This window comes from Lissotriton vulgaris, chromosome 12 (assembly GCF_964263255.1).
Source record: "Lissotriton vulgaris chromosome 12, aLisVul1.2, whole genome shotgun sequence".
NCBI lineage: Eukaryota > Metazoa > Chordata > Amphibia > Caudata > Salamandridae > Lissotriton > Lissotriton vulgaris.
This window is the reverse complement of record NC_141700.1, coordinates 410,966,738-410,992,894: the sequence shown is the minus strand read 5'-3', so window position 1 is coordinate 410,992,894 and position 26,157 is coordinate 410,966,738. Positions and strand designations below refer to the sequence as shown.

Sequence of the window (26,157 nt, the reverse complement as noted above, 5' to 3'; positions counted from 1 at the left end):
CTCTTGTGGTGACCTCTGGGTCTACTTCTTGTTCAGGGAAGCTAGACTGTCAACCCCACAGATCGTCCACAAGGAAGTGGACCAAGCAAATGCAGACACACGGACCAGATCCATGACACACCGCTCCTGGTATAAAGGAGCAACAACATTCCCATCCCCCTTGCCCACGGTTTACGGGACCAGAGACGTTTTCCCCTGCTCTGGAGAGGTCTAGTTTTCGGACCTGGATCGCAAACAGCTGGTCTTGTTGCAGGGATTTATTCCATAAGGAGGCAATTCTATTCTTTGATGAGATTAAACAGATTTACAGCATACTGGAGAGAGATTAATTCCACTACCTACAAATCAGGCACTGGGTCCTCGCACCCCTGCTTACAACAACATCCATGAGACCGTATATGTATCTGGAGAAGTACCTCCAGAGACTACCAACCACTCTTCAATTGATCTCCCAGATCTACAACACTCTACTCTCTAGCTTATCCCAGCGGCCACCCCCTTACAACAGGGCTTGGAGGAGGATTTAGGTGTTGCTCTAGATGACAAATAATGGAAAGCTATCCATACGCGAATGATCAACTTCGCTAAACACACACAAGGCTGGGACATGTTCTAAAAGATCATACATCGATGGCACTACAGTCCAGCTCACATTCACATGATAGACAGCAGCAATCTGTGGGCGTGCTGTTGGGGCGTGAGTGGGACGGGGTCCATTTACCAAATTTTGTGGTCTTGCCTGCATATGTGCCAATTCTAGGGGGGATATTTTGGCTGTTGTATCAGAGGTGAAGGGGCAGCCTTTCGCCAGCACCCCAGCCATATTTTTACTGGGGCTGGCCCAAAGAGACTTGTATACCCTCCACTCCCTCAGAGGTAGAAGGATCTCCCCCAACTTCTCCTGGTGGGCAAGCAGACCATATCGAGTCTCAGGAGGAATTAACTAATCCCAAAAGCAACAATGTAGCTTCATCGGCTCTTGCAGCTGTTGGCATTTGAAAAGATTGCGCATAACTTTCAGGATGACTCAGACAAGTTCAATGCTATGTGGGATCCTGTGCTGGAGTAGTGGAGTAAAGATAACAGATGCCTAACTTTCACCAACAGAGTGCAAGTGTTGGGCCTCTTGTCATGTGAAAGACTGTCGGCACATGAAGAGGTGCGATTTCCCATCTCATTCTCAGTCTGCTGTGTTTGCCTGCCTTCTCTTCTGCTGACAAAGGTGGTGGCAGGGGGAGGGGTGGGTGGGTCTTGGGCAAGTCTGACTGTATATCCTGGTTGACCTTTTTATTATATGGGTGGGGTTGCACGCCATATTAATGTCTGTATCCAAAAACAATTAAAGTATTTGAAAACAACAACAAAAAATGATGGAGATATTGGTCCAGCAGACATGCGGAATCACCATAAAGAGAGTGAAACTGCCTGAAGCTAAAATCTTTAACATCATGGACTCTTGCCATTTTGAATCCCAGTCTAGAAAGCCTCTAGGGAAGGAGTTTAGGGTCTGTTTGGAAGGTGAAGCTTCAACCCATCAGATTCTAGAGCGACAGGAATGAGGAAAAAACGTTTGATTACCCAAAGCATGCCTATGGCATCAGGCAATTGTCTGTGGTCTACTGAGCTCTCATGGGATTCTTCCAGGAAGCCAAGACAGATTACAATAGAACCTTGTTAAATGGGCGCAGGGATCTTCATCTGCAAACTTTCAATCAAAACTACTAGACTTTGGCAATCCGGCGAGAAAAGTCAATTCGAAAATTTCTGCAGCTTTACTACCATTGTGGTAAAGGATGATACTTCCTCTATTCCTCTACTGGAAAACCAGATGGGTAAGAGATGTCATTTTCTGAAGAGGTAACCTGCCTCAGATTAGGAAGAAGAAGTAGACTGTCGGCTCCTGATTCAGCATCTTACAAGCCGCAATAATCCTTATCAAACATGTCTAAGGCGTCTGAATCAAATAACTCCACCATCCCACCATGATTCCTATGAAGACACTGTTTTCATGGCAAACTTGTACCTTCTCTTGTATGAACAGGATACATTTAGCCAGCTTTAAGGGTGTTGCCAGTAAATGCTCCAAATGAGTTACTGGGCCTGGCTCTGAGAGCAACGTCAAGGATGGCACAGGGTAGGAAGCAGATGGTGCTGCAGTCAACGTGTTCTTAGACAACAGGGTCAGAGCTTGTGGAGGTGTCTGAATTACTGGAGTTGCCAAGACCAAAGGATGAGGCTGGCCCCGATACCATTTCAGTCCTAATGATCATTAACATAACCAGATGGAAGGACTTAACCAGTAAACAGTCAACAGACTTAGTTAGGAATTCTAGATGAATCCTCTGCAGCTTCAGAATCATCTACAAGGAAGGTTTCCTCAAGTAAGAAAAGGATTTCCCCTTCTAATGGTATTCTTTTGTAGGAAAACCTTTTTGGAGATTGCTCTCTCAGAGAATACTTAACTGTAGGAAAAGAGGTAATCTCTGACATGTCCTGCCAGGCCTTGGCCAAGAATAACTTGCATTCTGCTCCCTGGTGGATTTAGGGTGCATCAGAGAACACAAATCACAGGCCATGGTGAAATCTAAGAGGCACAGGCAGATAATGTGAGGATTTGATAGAGCCATCTGCTTGTGGTACTTATGAAATTAGTTTGAACCCTGAAACTATCCAAGGAGTCATTTGGTCTATTCACTGTTGAGCTGAGAAGAGTTTTGATATAGAAGAATTAAAAAAGCTCCTAAGTATGTTGATAATGTATGGAAAAATAGAAACTGGTGTAAGCACACAGGTAAGTGACTATTGTACGCCACTAATGTCTTATCCAGCATGCAAAATCAAAGCTGGAGGCCCATGGCGGTGCTGGAGAAGTACTACTCGTAAAATCTATTCCAGACCAAGCAGGCACCTTCCGCTGATTTTCTAGGGTACAATGGAAGTGTGTATTCTACAAAAACAATTCCAGTTCACTGTATAACTTACCTCTTCCAACGCCTCCATTCTCAGCTCGAATTTCATTCACTCTCCTTGGAGTCAACGGTGAATCTGCAACAGTGTTCCCACTGGGTTCCTCAAAGTACTGGGGTGGCATTACCTAGGGCACAATCATCAATGCTATCATTGTATTGTTAATATTATTAATAACAACTTAGTGACATTTTCAGTGATTTAAACATGTGCAGTGTTTTTTGTTTGATTATTAAAGAACCCAAACTATTAAGGAATCACCTTTCTAAGCAAAAGGTAGACATTAAACAGAGTCCATAAGGACGTAAGGGAGGCGGCTCTCAGTTTGGCTGAAAATGGGGTACTTCTTAAGACCCACTTGTACTATCTAGTTTCCTTTAGAGAAGAAAGTCCCTTCCACTTGACTACTGCAAAGTAGCACTTTTCGTAAATTCCTTTCATAAAGTTTAGATTTACCCTGTTAGGAGCTAAGTCAGCTGAAAAGGAAGAGACTTAATTCAACAAATCAAAATATACAAAACACAACTAAACAAAAATCTGTTGTTTTTTTTTAATTTATAAGCAGCTCTGGCATTTGTTGCTTTCAACAGGTCAGTCACTGTTCACCATTTACTTCAAATGCTCTGCTTAATGAGTTCCAAGTATGGTAACATAAGGGTACCATATGGATTTTACAAGTATTGCTGATTGGAAAAGCATGCTCATTCTGCAGTCCTCTGAGTATGAACAGATATATGTTCCATAAACAAGGGCAATAACCTATAACAATCAGAAAAACATCCTTGCTGTAGATTTAACTCAATCCTGCAGAAATATGTTATTGTCTACATTGCAATGTGCACATTCCAGAAGGAGTGAGGTATTTTTTGGGCATTATATAAGGTGCAGGCATTGTGCACTATAAATCTCTTAAAATACTGCAGTTAAAAGCATTTTTTAACTACACACATTTCTATATCTGTACAGTAAATTATAAAGAAACCGTCAATGATCAGAAAGATTCTTGACTGAGCTCCTGATACCTGTAGTCAGTTTTCTTCTACTGCTGACTTGTCTTCCTTTCAACCAGGAAATATTTATGACACAAAGAATACCCATTTTGTCCTAGTAAGGAAAATGCTACTCACCAGTATGGATTAGTTACTTACCTGTAATCCTAGTTCTCTTCCAGGGGTATCCTCATCAAAGTCATAAGCATTAGAATATTCCCGCCTATGTGCGGGACCCCGGAAACACTATATTATATGTGCCCCACATATAAATACACATATATATATAAATAATATATATATAAAAAACAAGCAATAGCAGCCAAATCACATTAGAGCTGAAATATGCTGTGAAGAATTTCCACCATACATGAATAATAAGCATTAGAAACAGGAGAAAACAACACCAAAGTTTGTTTAGGAATTGTTTTAATGCTCAGAAAGCAGTAGAAATTCTCAGAACTCACTGGAAGCATAGGAAGCTCCCAGGCTGCATTGCAAACACACAGTCTAACCAGACTGAAAAGCTAACCTGTAGCTAAATAACAAAAAACTGACACTGTGCCTTTAAGGCACTCATGACCCCCTGAATCCCATCATGCCTCAGGAGTGGCAGTTAGGTCAGTTGTTCTTTTCGGAGACTGAAAACCAAACCCAATAACACTTAGGTCAACAATATCTCCTTATGAACGAGTATCCTTTGCCCGGGGAGGCGGGAGGGTTGCTTATGACTTTGATGAGGATACCCCTGGAAGAGAACTAGGATTACAGGTAAGTAACTAATCCTTCTCTTCCAGGGGATCCTCATCAATAGTCATAAGCATTAGAATAGAATAGCGAGCCTCTCCTCATCTCTGCGGGCAAAGGAAAGATAAGACAGAAATCTCATCAACAAGCTTGAGTAGACAAAATAGACTACCCAAACAGATTCCTCAAGGAGGCTTGCCCTACTTGAGTGTCAGTCCTGGAATCAGAGTCGAGGCAGTAATGCCTCGTAAAAGTATGCACTGATTTCCAGGTCGCGGCCTTGCATATTTCTGACATGGGAACGTCATGCAAGAAAGCCACTGTAGCAGCCTTCCCTCTAGTGGAATGCGCTTTCGGAGACATCAACAAAGGTTTCCCTGCTAGTTGATAGGCCAACTTAATGCAAGAGACAATCCACCTGGAAATGGACCTCTTTGCCGCTGGAAAGCCAGTTCTCATTGCACCATAGTTCACAAACAGTTGGTCCGTTTTCCTAATCCCTTTAGTCTTTTCCAAATAAAACTTCAGCACTCTTTTAAGATCTAAGGAGTGAAGTGACCGCTCAGCCGGGGTCGTCGGATTTGGAAAAAAGGAAGGGAGGGAAATAGACTGATTTATATGAAAATCAGAGATGACCTTAGGCAAGAAAGAAGGGTGAGCCCTTAGAACTACCCTGTTATGGTGGAATACCGTATAAGGTTCCTTTGCACAGAGCGCCTGTATCTCACTGACCCTGCGTGCAGAGGTAATCGCCACCAAAAAGGCTGCCTTCCAAGCGAGATGTTGTAAGGAAGCCTTGTGGATGGGCTCGAAAGGGGGAGACATTAACCGAGATAGAACCAGGTTTAATTCCCACGGAGGAGAAGGATTGCGCACAGGGGGATACACTTTCTTCAAACCCTGAAGGAAATCCTTGACCACCGGAACTTGAAAGAAAGACACCTGATCAGGGGACTTCCTATAGGCCACAATAGCTGACAAATGTACTCTAATGGAAGCGTACTTCAAACCAGCCGTTGCGAGGGAAAGGAGGTATGGTAAGATGACGTCCTCCTGCCCTTTAATAGGATCCAAATTATGATCCCTACACCACAAGTAAAACCTTTTCCACTTGAAGGCATAGGATGCCCTCGTGGACGGCCTCTTAGCCTCCCTCAAAATGCTCATGCAGTCTGGAGGCAGGTTCAAATGTCCGTATTGCAGGACCTCAGGAGCCATGCTGTTAGGTTCAATGATGGGAGGTTGGGATGCATTATCCTCCCGTTCATTTTGCTCAACAGGTCTGGTCTGCAAGGGAGTCGTTTGTGTGGACACACAGACAGATGTAGAAGGTCCGGATACCACCACTGCCGAGGCCAGTCTGGAGCAATCAGGATCATCTCCATGTTCGTCCTGAGGAGATTGGACACCACTCTCGGGATCAGAGCCAGGGGAGGAAACGCGTACGCGAACATCCCTGCCCAATCCAACAGGAGAGCGTTCCCTAGCGTCCCTGGTCTGTGGAACCTGGACGCGAAGGCGTGGCACTTGGTGTTTTCGTCGTCTGCAAACAAGTCTATGGACGGACGTCCCCAGCAACGAAAAAGCTCTTCTACTACTTCGTCGTTTAGCACCCAGTCTGGCTGATCTTCGAAGTGCCTGCTGAGTGCGTCCGCTTTGACGTTCAACTCGCCCGGAAGATGCACCGCCACCACTGTGAGACCTCGAGCGAGGAGCCAATGCCATATTGTCTGAGCCTCTCGAGACAGTGGGCGAGATTTTGTGCCTCCTTGTTTGTTCAGATAGAACATGGTTGTCGTATTGTCCGTCTGAACCAGGACTGAGTTGGATGTGATCGCTGGCAGGAAAGCTTTGAGAGCCAGGAATACCGCTCTGAGTTCCAGCATGTTGATGTGGTATGTCTGCTCCTGCGCAGACCACCGGCCTTGAATCTGAAGCGGAACCATGTGTGCTCCCCAGCCGTGCAGGGAGGCATCTGTCACTATAGATAGGGACGGAATGGGTTGATGAAACGGCACTCCCACCATCACATTGTGTCTCCGAGTCCACCATCTGACGGACTCTTTTGTCGCCTGGGAAAGATGGATATGGTCCTCCCAACGACCTGTTGCCTGGTCCCATTGATCCTCCAGGGCCTGTTGCAGAGGACGCATTCTCAGCCTGGCGTGTGGGATGAGAAAAATGCAGGACACCATGGAACCCAGCAGAGACGCCACCTGTCGTGCTGTTGGAGGACGAGACTCCAGCAGAATTCCGCACTTCAGGTTCATGGAAGAAAGTCTCTCCACCGAAGGAAACGCTCTTCCCACGCTTGTGTCCAGAACGGAGCCTAGGTAGTGGATGGATTGGTAGGCCGCAGGACCGACTTCTCCAGGTTCACATGGAGGCCGAGCCTGTGAAGCTGTTGCAGGCACAGATGCAGATCTTGTGTTACCCGTACCGGGGATGGACCCTTCAGGAGCCAGTCGTCCAGATATGGGTAAACGAAGAGACCCTTCTTGTGAAGAAAAGCCGCCACCACCGCCATGCATTTGGTGAAGACTCGTGGTGCGGACTTGAGACCGAAGGGTAACACCTTGTTCTGGTAGTGTTTGTGCCCCACGACAAACCTCAGGTACTTTCGATGATGCTGCGCAATCGGGATGTGAAAGTACGCATCTTGTAGATCCACCGAACACATCCTATCTCCGGCTTGTAGATGAGGACATATTTGGTGAAGCGCCAACATGCGGAACTTTTCCTTGACGATAACCTTGTTTAGGAGTCGTAGGTCGAGTATGGGTCTGAACTTGTCCTCCTGATCTTTCTTGGGGACAAGGAAATATCTGGAGTAAACTCCTTTGCCTCTTAGAGCGCGAGGAACTTCTTCTATCGCTCTTTTCTGCAGCAGGATCGTCACCTCTCGTCGGAGCAAGCTCAGTTGGTGAGGGCAAGAACTCTTCGGAGGGATGCTCTTTGGAAGAGCACGGAAACGTATCCTGTAACCATTTCGCAGTATATTCAGCACCCACTGATCTCTTGTGATGCTGACCCACTCTTCCAGGTGTTGTGATGCACTTCCTCCCACTGGAGTGGGCAACGGTGTCAGAGGAAGCCACTGTTCAGGCCTTTCCTCCTCTAGGGGCGTTGGAGGACTGCTGGTGGCCCCCTCTGCCCCTGCTGGGCTTACCACGAAATTGGGGTTTTCCCTGAGCTTTGTTCTGCGACCACTGAGGGGTTTGAACCCTCTGTTGGGCCCCTCTCCCCTTGTTGGACTTGAAACGGCGCTTGAACTCCTTCTTCTTCTCCAAGCCCACCGCTTTCACCGTGTCCAGCTCAGTTTTCATTCGGGTCATTTCTTCGTCCGCGTGTTCCCCGAAGAGGGCGGAACCCGAAAAAGGGAGATTCAGAATCCGATGCTGGGCATCCGGCTTCAGCCCTGTAAGGCGCAACCAGGCCGATCTTCTGGCACAAACTCCATGGGAATAGGAATGAGCCGAAAGCACCGCCCCATCCGCGGCCGTGCTGATCATCTGGTTAGCCACCAGACACCCCTCCGTAACAGTTTCCTCAAAGTCCTGCTGGTCTTCTTTCGGCAGCTTGGCTTTGAATCTCTCCAACGAGTCCCATAAGGCTCTGTCATACCGACCCAGGAGTGCAGCTGCACTGGCGACTTTAAGAGTGGAGGCAGCAGAGTTGCAAACCTTCCGACCCCAGGAGTCTTGGGTCTTGCTGTCCTTATCTGGTGGGACCGACGATGAACCAGCAACCGCATGTGTCTTTCTCGCCGCTGCCACGATGACAGAGTCCGCCGGAGGGTCAGACTTCACAAACACCGGGTCAGAAGCCGCCGGTTTGTATTTCTTTGTAATGCGTGCTGGCACTGCTCTGATCGTCGCTGGGGTTAGGAAAACTTCCTTGACGGGGTCCATAATCCCCGGAACCAAGGACAGCAGAGGTCTGGAGATGGCCTTTTTGTGCAAGGTTTCGAAAATGACCGTCGTCGTCACTTGAGGGACAGACATTTCGATGTTCAGTTTAAGCGCACCTCTCTGCAGAATGTCCAGGTACGTGCCAATATCATCCACAGGGGAGGACCTGGACGTCGGACTGTACGTCAAAGTCGGAGAGTAGTCCCTCTTTGACGATCTGGTAGATGAAGTGGAAGAGGTAGACGGGGTACGTCTACGTCGATGGTGAGAACTGCGTCCCCGCTCCCTCGACTTCCTGGAACGCTCCTCCCGTCTAGGAGAGCGAGACCTGACCCGGCCCCCTGGACGATGGCCTCTTCTAGGGGATCGGGACGCCCTGGGGGATCTGGTCGGCGACCGCACAGGAGATCTGCCCCGGGGAGGGACAGAGGTCTTCCGACCATCCAGTCTAGGGTCCTTTGCAGGCGATCTAGATCTTCCCCGACCATCCCGTCTAGCTTCCCTTGTAGGCGAGCGGGACCTCCTTGGCGCTTTGGTGGGTAGATTCACAGGCGTTGAGCGCCTGGGAGGGCTACGCTTGTCCATCTCCTCCACCAGGGCCTGGAGAGCTGACCTGTGGCGTGGGCTGGCATATTCCTGCATACGCCTGGTAGGCCCATCGTCTCTCCAATGGTCCAGGGACCTGTACCATCTCGGCGACAGCCTGATGCGCCCCGCAGAAGGGTCTGGACGACGTTCAGGAGTCCTGTGCACAGGGCTTCTGGATCTTGAATGCGCAGTAGAGGAGCCCGAGGACCGATAAGATGAATGGTGAGAAGCAGATTCTGTCACCATGATCGTGTCCGAGTGCCTCGACGTCGAGCGCTCACTTCTCGCAGCCGACCGCTTCCGAGGAGTTGGGGGATCAAACAATCTCGACCTCGAATGTCCTTGAGAATGTTCGTAGTATCTCGACGTCGAGCGGCGATGAGCAACCGCCGACGGAGCCTTCTGCCTCGACGTCGAACGGTGGTGTCCGGTCGTCGACGGGGACCTCAGCCTCGACGTCGAACGACGATGTCCTGTCGCCGACGGAGGCTTCTCTCTTGACGCCGAACGGTCTCGCCCTGTCGTCGACGGAACTTTTTGCCTCGACGTCGAACGGCGATGGTCAGTCGCCGACGTAGAGCCATGCCTCGACGTCGGATGCCTGTGCGACGACGGCGGAGGGGTATTGGGCACCCTCGACGCCGAGCGCTGCTGCTGCACCGACGGAGACCGCGTCCTCGACGCCGATCGACGAGCACCTGTCGACGGCGGAGGAGTCACCCTTCTCGACGCCGATCGTCGCCTGGTTGACGACGGCGAGGTGACGTCCCTCGACGCCGGTCGTCGCCTGGTTGACGACGGCGGAGGGGTAATGGATCTCGACGCCGACCGTCGCCCGGTTGACGGCGGCAGAGTAGCCTTCCTCGACGCCGATCGCCGCCCGGTTGACGACGGCGGAGGCGATTTCGAAGATGGCGCCGGGGCCTTCGATGTCGTCGACGTACCTGGCCTTCCTCCCGACGGCGAGCCCGCCGTCGACGGCAGCTTCCCAGAGGAAAGTCCCTCCTGTGGATCTTTTCTCAGCGCCGAGCCCGACGCTGAGGTAGAAGGGTGTGAAGACTTCTTCTTTGAAGACGAATGGGCCTTCTTGGAGCCCTTCTTCACTGGAGATCTCCCTCTCGAAGCTCTGTGGGCCAGGCCATAAATCCGAATTCTCTCCCTGTCCTTGAGAGTCCTTCCTGACAGGTTCTCACAATGTGGACAGGTGTCTGGATCATGGTCATCAGGCAGGCAAACAATACAGACCTCGTGGCTGTCTGTCTTGGCCTTCTTGCTGTTACAAGAAGGACATTTATCAAAAAGAGAAGGCATTTTCGAAGTAAAATGCCCTCCAAACTGCTCAAAAAAAGCAGTATCTTACTTGACCAGGTGGTAGACGTCGAAGTAAGAGTAAAAGTTTCAAAAAGAAGCAATTTTTCTGCAAAAAATCAGAAAATTAGTGGAGCTGTGAAACCAGGGTCCTTCACTGAAGGAGCCGGAAAGAACAACTGACCTAACTGCCACTCCTGAGGCATGATGGGATTCAGGGGGTCATGAGTGCCTTAAAGGCACAGTGTCAGTTTTTTGTTATTTAGCTACAGGTTAGCTTTTCAGTCTGGTTAGACTGTGTGTTTGCAATGCAGCCTGGGAGCTTCCTATGCTTCCAGTGAGTTCTGAGAATTTCTACTGCTTTCTGAGCATTAAAACAATTCCTAAACAAACTTTGGTGTTGTTTTCTCCTGTTTCTAATGCTTATTATTCATGTATGGTGGAAATTCTTCACAGCATATTTCAGCTCTAATGTGATTTGGCTGCTATTGCTTGTTTTTTATATATATATTATTTATATATATATGTGTATTTATATGTGGGACACATATAATATAGTGTTTCCGGGGTCCCGCACATAGGCGGGAATATTCTAATGCTTATGACTATTGATGAGGATCCCCTGGAAGAGAAGCATCTGTTCTTGGCATGTAGAGCTGCAGAGTAGTACATTATGCATTAGATCGCAATCCGGTGTTGGGATCGGATAGCTGCACCTTGTTGGACGATACTGCACCTGGGCATCGACTCCATCCTTAGACTGTTTTTCGCCATGATGGGAAATGATGGAGTTAGTAGAAAAGAAAGATGTCCGTGTGTATATCTAAGTAAGATAGTACTGAAACAGATACAGGTTCCGGGGAGGTGGTTGGGCGTGTCCTACACTGTAGCTCTACAATCCAAGAACAGATGCATACTGGTAAGTAGCATTTTCCGTTCGAGGCATATGACCTGCAGATAGTACACTATGCATAGACTGTACAGCAGTATCTCCCCTAGCGGTGGTCACCTGTACCAGTTGCAGTAGTTTGAAAAAGTGTTTTAAGAACAGCTTGGCCCACAGAAGTTTGTTGCTTGGCTTGCACGTCAACACAATAGTGTTTAGTAAAGATGTGTTGGAGACCATGTTGCTGCTTTACATATTTCTTCTAAAGGAATGTTCCCTAAGAATTCCATAGAAACCCCTACTTTACGTGTTGAATGCGCCATAGAGGGGGCTGTTAATGTACGTTTTGCTTTATGATAACATATTTGTATACATTTAACAATCCACCTTTCAATCCCAGATTTAGAGATGGGATTCCCTTTATGTGGTGGGGAGAAAGCTACAAACAATTGTTTTGTTTTTCGAAAGCTTTTAGTTCTGTCAATGTAATAAAGTAATGCTCTTTTGACATCTAGCGTGTGAAGAGCTCTTTCTGCTACAAAGTCTTTTTTGAAAAAACACTGGTAATTCTACCGAATGGTTCAGATGAAAAGCAGAGATGACTTTAGGAAGGAATTTTGGATTTGTCCTGAGAACTACCTTGTTACGATGTATTTGTAAGAAGGGTTCTTGAATGGTAAAAGTTTGTATCTCACCTACTCTTCTAAGAGAGGTGATTGCGATAAGGAAAGCTACTTTCCATGTGAAGAATTGAAGTTCACATTTATGTAAAGGTTAAAATGGGGGTCCCATGAGCCTAGTAAGCAAAATGTTGAGATTCCACACTGGAGAGGGTGGCAATCTAGGAGGAATGATTCTTTTAAGGCCTTCCATAAAGGCTTTAATTACTGGTACTTTAAAAAGCGGCAAGTGGTGTCTATTTTGTAAGTAAGCAGCAAGTGCTGTTAGATGTAGACGTATAGATGAGTATGCTACATTACATCTTTGCATGTGTAGCAAATAGCAAATTATGTTCTGGATGGATGCATCCAGTGGATTGATATGGTTGTTAGTGCAGTAAATGGCAAATCTTTGCCATTCTGCTGCATAGCAAGCTCTGGTAGTAGGTCGTCTGGCTCTTTAATGATGTTCATAAGTCCGGCGGAAGGTCGAAGTAACTAAACTCTCGGACTTCAGGAGCCAGATTGCTAGATTCAGCTGAGTTGGATCGGGGTGCCTTATTTCTCCATGGTTCTGCGTTAGCAGTGATGGAGAAAGGCATAGTTTTTGGTGTGGGACTAGTGAGAATTCCAACAGTGTGGTGAACCGTAGCTGATGTGCACATGTGGGAGCTACTAGTATCAACTTTAGAGTCTGCTGTCGGAGCTTGAGTACTACTAGTGGAATTAGTGGGAGTGGCGGAAAAGTGTACACAAATCTGCCAGGCCAGTTCATCCAGATCGCATTGCCCTTGGACTGCCGGTGTGGAAACCTGGTGGTGAAGGTTGGGCATTTTGCATTTTCGTGTGTGGCAAACAGATCTATGTCTGGTTGGCCCCACATTTGGAAAAATGGAAGAAGAATTTGAAGATGTAGTTCCCATTCGTGAATCTGTTGTGTCTGCCGACTTAACAGATCCGCAATTTGATTGTGAACTCCTGGATTATGTTCTACAAGGAGGTATATGTTTTGTGGAATAGCCCACCTCCAAATGTTCTGTACGAGCTGGGACAGCTGCAGAAAAGGTGTGCCTCCTTGTTTTTGTATATAATACATGGCTGTCATGTTGTCCGTCCAGATGAGGACAGCCTTGTTTTGTACATGGAGTTGCAATGATTTCAGCGCTAGGAATATTGCTAATAGTTCTAGATGATTGATGTGGAGCACTTTTTGTTGAGTGGTCCATTTGCCTTGAGTGGTGTGATTGAGGAGATGGGTTCCCCATCCTGTGAGTGATGCGTCTGTTGTTGGAACTATATGTGGAACTGACTCGATGAACAGCCGCCCCTTGGATAAGTTTGTTGTGTTCCACCACTGCAGAGAGCGGTGTGTGCGGCTGTCCACCAACACCAGATCTGTAAGTTGTCCTTGAGCCTGATTCCACTGAAGTGCTAGACATTCCTGTACGGGACGCATTTGAAGTCTTGCATATGGTACAATAAAGATGCAAGATGCCATCATGACTGTTAGTTGCATGAACACTCTGGCTGGGAGAGAGTGCTGTGTTTGAAATTTGTCTATGAGGGTCTGTATGCTGGATATCCTGACTGGATTGGGATATGCTAGAGCTGGAGAAGTGTTTACCCTAGCCCCTAGATATTGCTGTATCTGAGAGGGCTGGAGATTCGACTTGGTGTAGTTGATTGTGAATCCCAAGTTCTGCAGTGTTTGTACGGTTTAGTGAGTGTGTTGAACACACTGGTTGGATGATCTGGCTTTGATTAGTCAGTCATCTAGATACTGGAAGACATGAATATGTTGTCTTTGGAGGTGTGCTGCTACCACTGCCAGGCATTTGGTAAACACTCTGGTTGCAGTGGTTAACCCGAATGGAAGGACTTTGAACTGATAGTGTTGTCCGTCTACCATAAACCTTAGATACTCTCTGTGAGAAGGATGTATTGGAATGTGGAAGCATGCATCCTTGAGATCTAGTGTGGCAAGTGTAGGAAGGTACATCCTGACTATGGTTGCCCCCAACTTTTTGCCCTGTGTTTTAGCTGGTTTTGGACATAGTCGACCTGGGACCCTGCCAATCAGGACCCCAGGCCTACTGCTCTCTCTTTAAAATGGATTCCATGTACCCTAGGTGCATTTCCAATTGGTACTGGGCCACCCTATCAGACCCTGTAACTCAGGGCATGGGTGTACCCAGGGGTGCCAGGGGCTGCAGCATGTATTATGCCACCCCTGGCTGGCCTCCTAAATTTGACACAACTGGCTGCATGACAGCTGGGGCAAAGTCGTGTAATCACCCTTTGCTGTAGGTGTAGTATACCTATACCTAACCCTAAAATGGACACACAGATTCCTATCAGTCACTCCTATGGCAGGCCTTAACAATCCTGAAGGCAGAGTGCTTGGAATCGTGTGAGATGGTGCTCTGGCATGAGCTGAGCCTGTCTGCAGCTTGCGGAACCAAGTCCTAATAGCTGTTCCATGATATCGCATACCATATACTCTTAAGTGCATTATAATCCTCGCGGTTAAATGCTAACTTTGGTATTGCTTTATCAAAACATGTCGAGTAAGGTGTCATACGAATTGGAATACTAACCCCTCGCCAATTCTGGCGACGGGGTTAGCATTCCACCCTTCTAGAGGGACACGACATGTATGTAACTGTGAACCCCGGTTAAAGTTAACTAAAGCCTCAGCTCCACAAAATGGATGCTGCCACCACAGACACGAGTCTGACCTCCTGCTGCTGGGAGTCCTTCCAGCGAGGGAGGCTTGGACAAAGGGTTTCCTGCCCGGGGCGGTGCTAGCACCATCCCAGACATGGTTTTGTGTATCCTGGGTAGGCAGGGCTTTTCAGGAAGGTGACTGCTGAGTGGCACCCCGGTGCTCACTACGCATAGGCCGGTCTGAACCAGTTCCAGGGGCACACCAGCCCCTGGCCTGGGGAAGTCCGGCATGGCAGAGGGGTGTAACCACCCCCCTCCTAGTCCCACCCATAGGCAGGACCTAGTCACCAGGTCAGCCCCCTTTTTTAGTATAAAGATGGGAGCGGGCCCCCTGTTCAAATTAGATCATCTTTGGAATCAAGACACGACTTTCTTCGAAAGGACTTCAAGATTTCTTCTTCAAGATTCTCCCTTGTGGCTAAGGAGTAGTCACCCTGCATCAAGCGGGCACCATCCTAAGAACACTGCGGTCTGCTGCAAGTCCTTCTTCACGAATCCGACGACCCAGCTCGACGAGACCCGGCTTCCCTGGCACCTCTGACCTCTACTCACCTCTACAGCAAAGCTGAGAACTGTGAGTGCGACGAGACCTCGAGGGACCGACGATCGCCAAGACTGCACGACTTCTGCATAACAAGCCCACCGAGTCTTCCACTGGTGAGTGCTTTGGGGTCCGAGAAGCCCCAACCCTGCGCAGCTCCAGCACCCAAGATCAGCCTCCCTGCATCTCCACGATCTGCGTGGGGCCCTTCTGCTGTTTGCTGTGCACCGCGTTGTTTGGCTACTAGCCGGCTGGCTTGTGGCCTTCTGAACGACGCCCAACGACATCACTGCTGCTGGTCTGGTTGCTCCAGACTGGCCCTTGCTTCCTTCTTCAAGAGAGGCATCCCGGACCCTCCTGGTCCACTCCAGACGCCATTTTAGGTCCACCGCGTGGGCTTGAATTTGCCAAGGCTTTGTTGCCCAATCCTGGGTCCAGCGACGCCGACAGCTTCTATCTTCGTGGGACAGCTCGATCCTCCATCCTGGTCGCCGACAACGCCTCCTGGTCCGTGAGATCTTCGAGCACAGCGTCACCCACTCGCCTAGTCGAGGTGGCTACCATCCGGTGCCCTCCTGGTGCCCACTGACTACTGGCTAGTAGTCTCGAACTTGGTCCCCTCTGCTTTCAGGTGTCATCTTCCATCGATCCAGGCTTGGATCCACCGAACTTTCTTCACTGGTCGCCTGCCAGCAACTTCTTTCTTCCAGGCTCCTGGTCCGGCAACGAGGATTCCCGACGTCTTTTGAGTCCTATGCAGCTGCAGCCCCTGGGCTAGGTAACTTCGGCATTTCGGTGCCCCAGCATAGCCTCACTATCCAAGGGTCCGAATCCACTTTCGTTTTCCTCCTACCAGGTCGGGTTCGCCCGAGAACACTAACTTTGCAATTTCTAGCTACCATAGACTTTGTCCCGCATCCCGCGTGAGAGTGCACACTCTGCACCCGAGTCCCCTGGGTCTCCTAGAAGTAATCTAACGATTCTATAGTCAAGTCCTAGCGATTCCAAAGCCTATTAGTACTGTACTTACCTGCTAGTAATTTCGCATTCCACTTTTCAAGTATATGGTTTTCCGTGCCCCTCGGGCATTTGTGTATACTGTGCTAACTTAAGTATTTTTGTAAGAGTTTTGGTTTGTGCTTAGTACCCTGTCCTCATAAAGAGTACAGGGCTGTTGTGATTCTTAATAAATAACTGTTTATTTTCATAACACTTGTGTGGTGTCCTTTCACTTGGTATTCAAGGGGTATATGTGTGGTAAACAGCTGGCTTAACACGCCCTCTCGAGTCTTTAGCCTTAGACTGCTCGTATCCACGCTACTAGGATAGCTGGTCTATAAGATTGACTTACAACCAATCATCAATAAGGGTTGCTGGACTGATACATAGTGTTCACTAGAATAGTGAGCACTGCATATCAGGCCACCTTCTCACAGCAAGGAAGTCTCCTTGTTGGAGCAGTGGAAGCACTTGTTGGAGAGTGATCATATGAAAGTGATCCGAGTGTATGTACAGATTGAGGTGTCTGAGATAGAGTATTGGTCTTAAAGTCCCATCCTTTTTGGGTATTAGGAAATACAGGGAGTAGACTCCTGTTCCCTGATGGAGCAGGGGGACTGGCTCTATGGCTTGCTTTTGATGCAGCGACAGAACTTCTTGTTTACGTAGCGTACGATCTTCTGTGGACATGGGACGCTGCTTGGGTGGTATGTTGGGGTGTGGGTAGCTGTATGTTCTAGGCAGTAACCATGTTGGATAATCTGTCTTGCCCACTTGTCTGTTGTGATGGAATTCCAGACAGGTAGGAACTGTGATAATCTTCCCCCGACCGGAGTGGAATGGTCTGGGGGCAGTGGAGAAAAGTCACTGTTTAGAGGCAGGGAAGGTACGAGTATTATTGTTACTTCATCCTCTGCCTTTGGCATTATTTCCCCTATAACCTCCTCTGAAATATCCTCTGTTGGGGGATGTTTGCATGGTAGCCATGAATAAGGATGAAGTGTCTGTACTGATATTCTTTGAGGCTCCTCTGTAAAAGGAGCGACAAAAAGAACCACGTGTTTGTGGAGACGGTAAGTCTCTTATGGACTTTGCAGTCTCGGTGTCCTACTTCATTTTTTCAAGAGTTGTGTCCACAACCGGTCCAAAAAGGTGTTCTTGATTAAACGGCTGATTTAAAATTGTTGTCTGGACCTCTTGCTTAAAGCCTGAAATGTGTAGCCAGGCATGGCATCCGAGCAGTACACTGGTGTTAATGGATCTTGAAGCAGTGTCTCCTGCTTTAAGTGCACATTTAATTGAGGTATTTGTAATCAATTTGCCCTCTTGAATGAGGTCATTTGCTTGGGTTTTATATTGGTCTGGCAAATGCTGTAATAGGGTCCCTAATTGGTCGCAGTGTGCCCTATCATATCTAGTCAGTAATGCCTGAGTATTAGCTATGCGACAATGATTGGCAGCTTGCACTACTTCTCTTATGCCTGATGCTTCTAGCAGTTTGGATTCTTTATCATGGGGGGTGCATCTCCTGATGTAGCTGGTTTAGGGGGAAGAAGTGGATTAGAAGGGTGTACAGAGGAAGAAGGATGCATAGGTGAAGTGGCACAGTGCTTCTTTACAGGAGTATGTGGTTTCTTGTTGGATGGCACAGCTATCACATGTCATGTTTTGGGGTCAATGAGGATGTTCTTCTTTTTAGGATCGACAGGATCTGGCAAAAACAGTTCCTCATCCTCGATAACCGCTTTCGGCGCTGTTTTTTTCAGTTCTGATCGTTGTTTAATGTTGTGGTCTTTGGCCTTAGGAGGAGTGGAAGAATCCTTTGGCACCGTTTTCAGTTACTAAGACTTGGGTTTCGGAGCCGGATGTTTAGGCTTGGAAGTGTTCAAAGCCGTTTTCTCACTAGGCTTGTTCGGGCCGGTTTGTCTTTGGGCACTGACAGAATCGAAACCGGTTTCAGAGTCGAGTGTCCTTTTGACTTCGGTATCGAAGGCGCCTGTGGGACTATCACATGTGGTTTACTCGGTACCGAGGTACTGCAAGGCTTATATTTTTTCTTTGGAGCCGGGCTCGAAGGCGGGGTTTCTGAAGCATGTTTTTGGACGCCACTGGGGCCAGCAGGCGAAGTCTTCACCAGTGCCTTTTGTGATGGTGGTGTTGGGGCTGGGGCTGGGGCAGTAGTACTCACTCGTTGACCAGGAGTAATGGGGTCATCTGAGTCCTCCGCCTCTGCCTCTGACACAATTTTGAGGTCTTCGAAATCTTCTTCAGGGACATCTGGGCATTCATCGAAGATGTCCACTGGTTCCGGAGCTGATCCCTGCGCCATGATGTGTCGTCGAGCCCGGCAATAACGAATAGTCGTCTTCGATCGAAAAGAGGCGCAGGCTTGGCAGGTGGACTCATCGTGTTCCGGCGAGAGACACAGGTTACAGACCTTATGATGGTCGCTGTGTGGGAATTTTGCTCCACATTGGGGGCATTTCTTGAACGTCGTCCTTTCCATGAGCCGTAGCCCCAGCGGCGTCGATAGACCCCAGGGCCCGGGTCCACGACCGGAATCGAATAGATGAAGGCGTCAAAGCTTTAGCTAGGATTTTGAAGATTTATAGATGTTTTGCGCGTCGAAAAAGTTATGAAACCGAAGTTTCAAATCAGTGCGCAAAGAGTTGCATCCAAACCCAATGACGGGAAAAAACAATCTAAGGATGCAGTCGATGCCCATGAGCACTATCGTCCAAGGGAGGAGTCACCTATCTGGTGACTACAAAGACTTCTTCCAAGGCAACAAGGTGCAACCATCCAAGCCCAAAACCAGATGGCGATCTAATGCATAGTGTACTGTCTGCAGCTCATATGCATTGAACATGTGTGTTATAGGGATCTAAACAAATGCCCTACACAGTGGTGTCTCAGTAGTTTTTACAGCTCTCTTAAGAAGAGGTAGCTAAACCAATAACTTATACAAAAACTGGTAAGCACAAGTTAGTCATGTGCACAATATTGAACAAAGGTCCTTTTCAAACTCAAATTCTCCTTATACTGCACAGATGTGTTGCAATGACAGTAATAACCTAAAAAGGGACTGATTCCTGTGTGGATGCGCTTAGAGAATCATTTACTGCTGCTGCTTTTTCAATATCAAAAACGAATAGTTTTCTTACCTGTCGGTGTAGTTTTGCAGCTTGAAGATCTTTCTGGATTCACTATGCTGTGCATATTCCGCCATCTTGTGGTTGGAGTCGGAAAGTGCTTTGTATTTTTTTTATTTTTTTTTGTGGGAGGTTGCGAACCTGATCTCCCTGGTGAGGCTACAACCCCCATCGTGAGTGTGCAGGCTCTCAGATTATTTTTTTCCCCTTCTGTCTTGCAATTTTGTTGTATTGCTTAATAAGTTTTAAATATATATACTCTAAGGGACTGAGAGTGCAGGGACACTTGTTGACTTTTAAAAGGTGACTATCTCTCTAAATATAATATACATATTGACATGTACACACCTGTTTTTTTTTTGTTTTTTTCTCTTGCATGTATGTGCCTACATGTGCATGCCAACATCTATATATACATACATATATATATCCTTGTCTTACCACCTGCTCCTCCAGCCTCATCTTTCTGGTGGAGGTGGGTGGGTTCGCTAGTGAATCCAGAAAGATCTTCAAGCTGCAAAACTACACCGACAGGTAAGAAAACTATTCGTTTTGCAGCGTGAATCTTTCTGGATTCACTATGCTGTGCATAGACTTTGTAGCGGTTTAGTTACATTTGTGGCGGCTGGGTGGAAGATGAGCGTTGATAGTTGAATATATGTTGAAGCACCTTGTGTTTGACTTGTGCTTCCTTGTTTACTTGTATATCCACAACGTGGCGCTTTGTGAACGTGTGCACAGAAGCCCATGTTGCAGCCAGGCATAATTCTTTGAAGGGTGTGTTAGCCAGGAAGGCTATTGTTGCGCCCTTCTTTCTGGCAGACTGGGGCAGTGCCCCTCCTGCTAGTTATTGCCCTACCTGTTTACATAGTAGGTATCCATATGGCTTTCCTTCGAGGGAAAGTACCCATATACGTACTACTTTGGGTATTAATTTGTATTTGTTTTAGTAATGTTACCTGCGACCAGGAACAACCCCTTGGATGTTTTATTCAAAAGGTTAAACGTCCCAGGCCCATTCATCCTTGTCTAGGCTACCACCTGATTTCCTTGTTATATTTTGTGCGTGCTATTTTTTTTTTTTTTTTAAAAGGTCATTACCAACCACAAGCTTCCTTTATATATATATATATATATAATTTTTTTTTTTTATGCAATGGGCCGGTTTTTACTACCATAAGTAGAGAATGCTTAATGGTTTTTGGGGTGCCTGGCTTACTTACGGGAGTACATATTTCCTGCCTGATGCTCACCTTGGTAGCTCAGACCACTGCAGGGTTATGCTGATGCCCTGTTGAAATTTGTTACCACCCTTCCATTTTTTATGGTATTGAAGAACATGGGCGCTTTTGCCTGCTTATGCGTCCAGTTAATGTTGTTAGGAGAGAAAAAGAGGGTAGAGGAAAGAACGGCCTTACCCTATTATCTGCCTTTGCTTGTAGATATAAACATACCCACTGCTATATCAGCTATATATCTAATATATATATTTTGATGCCGAGGCCCACACATGTGGGCACTTATCCTTTCCTTACGAAGTATACTCCACCCATGTGGTCTATCCAAATATTGATTTGTACAGGAGAAGTTGTCCTGGACTTAGTTTGGCCACTGGGTTTAAGTAAGGTGACAACCCTTTTAGTGTGTTGCGCACAGTGGGCCTTCTGGCTAACTACTTGCGAATGGTCTCGTAATTTTAATTAGGCTATTTGCCCAGTGTTATTTGGTATTGCGCTCCCTTGTGATTCTGTGCAAGGAGGAATACCGTAACTTTTCAATGTGTTGTGTGCAGACCATGTGTAGTTTCTAACCTGAAGAACTGCCCCTTGCTTGTGTTCATTCTGGCCTTATGGATTGTAATGGTAGCTGTAACGGCAACACGCCGTCGTTAGGTGCGTGCTGCGTTTGCCCTTCTACCTTGTGATGCGTAGGAGGTCCCCCCCCCCCCTCCCCCCCCATGTTGGGCTACATGCGGGGTATGTCTTCCTACATAATCCCAGTCAACCTACTTGTTGTAGGGGAGGCATATGCAATGTTTGAGGTATTGCTCTGATTGCGTTTGTGTGACTGTGTATATGTGCAGTACGTGGTGGTAGGGTGTGCGCCCTCCCACTGTAGTTGGCGAATTTTTATGGTCGCGACGAACCGCAGTAGGCCGGCCATATGGGATGCCTTTGGAAGTGTCGGTGAACTCCATGGAAGAGCCCCCCCCAGCTTCCTTATGGTGTTCAGAAAGGCCGCGGTGAACCTCAGTTGCCGGCTTTCTGATAGTAATCGGTGGCCAACTCCCCGCGGAGAGCTGCCGGCTCCCTTATGGTGTGAAGATCAGTCTCTGTGGTAGGAGAAGACTTCCACCTTTTGGGCTCACCACGCCCATAGTGTGTGTGAGGTAAGTGTGAGCTGCCCGCTCCCTCATGATGCGAAGATCAGTCTCTGTGGAAGGAGAAGACTTCCACCTTTTGGGCACGCCACGCCCATAGTGTGTGTGAGGTAAGTGTGGTTGCGGTAAGCCCACCCCTCTCATGGTGATCAGCCCATCTAGTGAAGTTGAGTCACCCTTGCTACTAAAGCAACCATAACGTTGTACTGCCAACGCTTTGCGTGAGGTGAGTGTGGTTGTGGTAAACCCGCTCCTCTCATGGTGATCCGCCCAATTAGTGAAGTAGAATCACCCTTGTTATTGAAGCAACCATAGTGTTGTACTGCCAAGTCTTGTGTGAGGTGAGTGTGGTTGTGGTAAACCCACCCCTCTCATGGTGATCCATCCCTTCAGTAAAGATCGAATCACCTTTGTTATTGAAGCAACCATAATGTTGTACCATCATGGTTCTGTGTGAGGTGACTGTGGTTGTGGTAAACCCACCCATGTCATAGTGATCAGCCCATGTAGCGAAGTTGAATCACCCTTGTTCAATGAAGCAAACATAATGTTGTGCTGCAAGTGAAAGAATGCTGTGTAGCGTGCGTAGGTATGATCATGCATTTCTGGGTTGCAGTCTTGCTCAGTGAGACCCCACTGCCCCTTAGAAGTAACAGTGTGCTTATGGTATGCATAGTGTCCTATCTGCAGCACACACAGGCGCCATGCGCTGAGTGCTACTAGTAAGTGGAGCGTATATGTCCGCATACCTACCCCTATGCCTACGTACACCTTTAGACACCAATATATGTATATATACATATGCACCGCTGTACATATACCTATATATATATATAGTGCTATTCGAAAATTGTACACATCCCTACACCTCTACATACCCTTGTACGAATATATAAATGTGTACATACAACCCTATATACACATGCTTATAATTTTTTTTATTTATGTTGGTTATTTTTTTTTTCATGGATATATTTCTATATGTATCCCCTACTTTGAAAAAACCCTTGCTATATATATATATATATATATATATATATATATATATATATATATATATATATACACATATACATACACACACACACATATATATAAATATATATGCGTCCAAGATATATATACACCCATACATATGATATGTATAACCCACCTTTTATGTGGGTATTATTATGTGGGGATGTGTTCCAATGTTTGAGCTGCAATAAGGGCTGACTGTATATGTCTTGGGTGCATACAAATGCAACCCAGATGTACTTATTTATTTTTGACTCTGCCCTTTATGGTTTCAACACTTGTAAGTGCAAGGGACATGGCTGTATGTAATTGTCCACATGTACCCCCAGCCTCTGTATTTATGTGTGCAAGATTAATGCTATTTATTCGGTCCCCTGTAGCAGGCATTTTAAATAGCCTTGCCACGTTAGAGGTTGCAGGGGCACCATAGGTAAGCTGCAATTTTGTGCGTTACCTTGTGGTGTGAACACCCTTGTGATTCTGACGGCTGCACTGCCCTGCAGCAGGACAATAATACTTTGATAGGGGCCGTAGTCACTGGTAATCTGTATGCATATTATGCTATAGATTCTTCCCTGGCCCACGTGTTAATGCGTGTCTGATGTGCCAGCATAGGTTACTCGTGAACTGTTACATTTTTTACTCGCAGTTAAAAACTCGCAGTTCTTGGAGTAATCCAGGGCATTTTGCGTGTACGTGATCTGAATCACTTTGCCCCATAAATGTGAGGCAGCTGTTTCATCTTGCAGCTGCGATAAAATGTGCCCTGGAACACGTGTTAATGCTTGTTGGAGGCAGCAGCATTGGTTATATTGAGACCTGCTGCTTACTATTTCTTTAATTGCCTTGAGCGTCTACAAATAGTGGCAAGTATTGTAGCGCGTCTTTTGGGCCCTTGCGTTATGTTACAGAGGGGCTATGCACTATATTTGATAGCCCTGGTACTAGGTAACGAACATCCTTCCCTTTTTTTTTTTTTTTTTTGCTGGGGCCCTGTTCCAAATTCCAGGGCCTCTGCCTGCCCTTCAGAGAGCATTACAGGAATGCGCTTTTTGGAGATAAGCTGATGATTTATGGACGGAGGATTGACTAACTCTGAAGAATCCCTTGCGCCCACTTTGAAGTGGAGTGGGGGGTTTTATGGCCCTTTCCTCCTTCTGCCGAGACGTGAGCAGTTTATGGCTCCCCTCTCGAAGTGCTCTGGCCAGATATTTGTTTTTCTGTAAAGAAGCCTCTTATATTTTCTCCCCGTTTGTGCAGGAGAACTTTTAGGTATAGGCCCCCTTATGATGCAGGCCTGAGAATCATCTGGGATATCTGTTAAGGATTGTGCCAAGTGAGAAAAAACCCCTGGCTCAGTTTTCCCCTTTTTTTTTTTTTTTTTTTTTTTTTAACTATAAGCATAGAGCGTTACATTTACGCCCTAGCCCTGTTACTTAAAAAACAACGTTAAGCATCACACCTTAAAAATTAGATGTTGAACATTCTAAGAAACACCTTTGGCCCCTACCCCAGGGGCTCTGTTTGGTTCCGTGCCTGTAGGCATTGCGCGCTAATTTTACACGGTCGCAATGCACTGAACAGGGCTTTTAATTTTGAAATGAATGGTTCCCAGAGTTGTTGTGCTGTGTGGAAGCGGCACAGTTGTGCGTTTCCACCTCTTTCCCACGATTGAAATTAATATGGTAAAGTAGTTAAAGACACACACGTAATGTGCAAACAGCCCCTGTCCCATTACCAGAGGTTGCTGCATGTGTGTGTTGTGCGTCTCCAACCTAGCACAACTGAGAAGTATGGTTCAGTAATGAATCGTACAATTAAACAGCACAATTGCACACTGCCTTAGGCCCTACACAGTAGCTGTGTTGGAAAAACCAACCTTGAAAATAAAAGGAGTGGCCGTGCTTCTTTATTTAAGGCTCTCTGCTGGTACGTGGAGAAAATCATCCGTGGTTTGCTCATAGTTTAATTAATCATGCCGGTACCCAGAGCAATTCATCCGTGTTTTGCTCCTAGTCTAATTGATAAAAGAAGCAAATGTTTACCTCATGGCCGGATGAACAATCAGCTCCCTGTGGAGAATCCCCCCCCCCAAATACCTGGAGACTGCATTCTGGCAGCGAACACAGTACTTGCTCTGGTACCCCCCCTCTCGAGGGTTTTCTGGTGGGCTCTCCTTTCTTGCCAGCCTCTGCTGCTGTCCCATCCGAGACGTCTTCAGCGCACCTCCGATCTCCATGGCGGAAAAAATAATCTGAGAGCCTGCACACACACGATGGGGGTTGTAGCCTCACCAGGGAGATCAGGTTCGCAACCTCCCACAAAAAAAAAAAAAAAAAAATACAAAGCACTTTCCGACTCCAACCACTAGATGGCGGAATATGCACAGCATAGTGAATCCAGAAAGATTCACGCTGCAAAACTACCAACGTTGAATGTTACTGGTGAAGGTAAATACCATATGCTCTCATTTGTAGTGGAGCTTCAAGGTTTAATTTTAAGTTAAATGGTCCTTATCAGACAGTCGCTGAAGGGCATCAGAGTCCTGTACAGGGATTTTATCTTAATATGCAGTAAATAAATAAACGTGGGATTTGATAATGTTTATGAAGTCATGCCACTCCTATGCCAGCAGCATACATTATTACATCGTACCTGAGGCTACCACTATTGCTTCAGGAACACAACCTTTAAAGTTGGATACATGCATCAAATGAAAGTCCCTAATCTTTCAATGAAAAAATACTTGAGCAACTGTTAGTTCACTAGGTCCTGAAAATATAATTAATGATGTCAGCCACATCAGTCAATCAGGCAAGCTTTACCTGAGTAATCCTAACTGCTAAACAGCTACACAACAGATTTTTATATCTCCAAACATTTTTGTAAAAGGAAACCTACCTCTTCACAAGTAGGGACCCGGTTTTCATTTTCTCGAATTTTATCCCACAAAGGAGACTCTGATTTCCAGGCCATGCTCTCCAAGATCTGCTCTTCAATTTTATTTAAGTGCTTTACAACCTCTCTGCAGAGGCCATCTTCTGCCCTAATGACAATTTCTATCACCTGCTCAAAACACAAAACAGATTGTAACACAGGGTATTGTGCAAGAATGTACAAAAGTTGTTCAATAAACTTTTTTTTATTTGTACAATTTTATATATGACATTCAGCTCCTTATATTGATATTTTTGTACATAAATAGCTGCCTTTCAACCCCTGAATGGCTATTTATCTTTAGGCTAGTAACAGTAGGATTGCCACCAGCTGATGTACTATTTTGGGT

At 46.7% G+C, this 26,157-nt stretch overlaps 1 protein-coding gene across 1 annotated transcript in view; it reads right to left on the bottom strand.

Moving 5' to 3' along the window:
* Nucleotides 1–26,157, bottom strand: part of RBL2 (RB transcriptional corepressor like 2) — a 1,013,578-nt gene that overhangs the window by 355,571 nt on the left and 631,850 nt on the right. Inside the window, exons 13-14 of the mRNA XM_086945179.1 lie at nt 25,773–25,937; nt 2,983–3,094 (exon numbers count right to left, since the gene is read on the bottom strand). Of these exons, the coding sequence (XP_086801305.1) occupies nt 2,983–3,094; nt 25,773–25,937 (277 nt within the window). The remainder of the gene's footprint in view (nt 1–2,982; nt 3,095–25,772; nt 25,938–26,157) is intronic.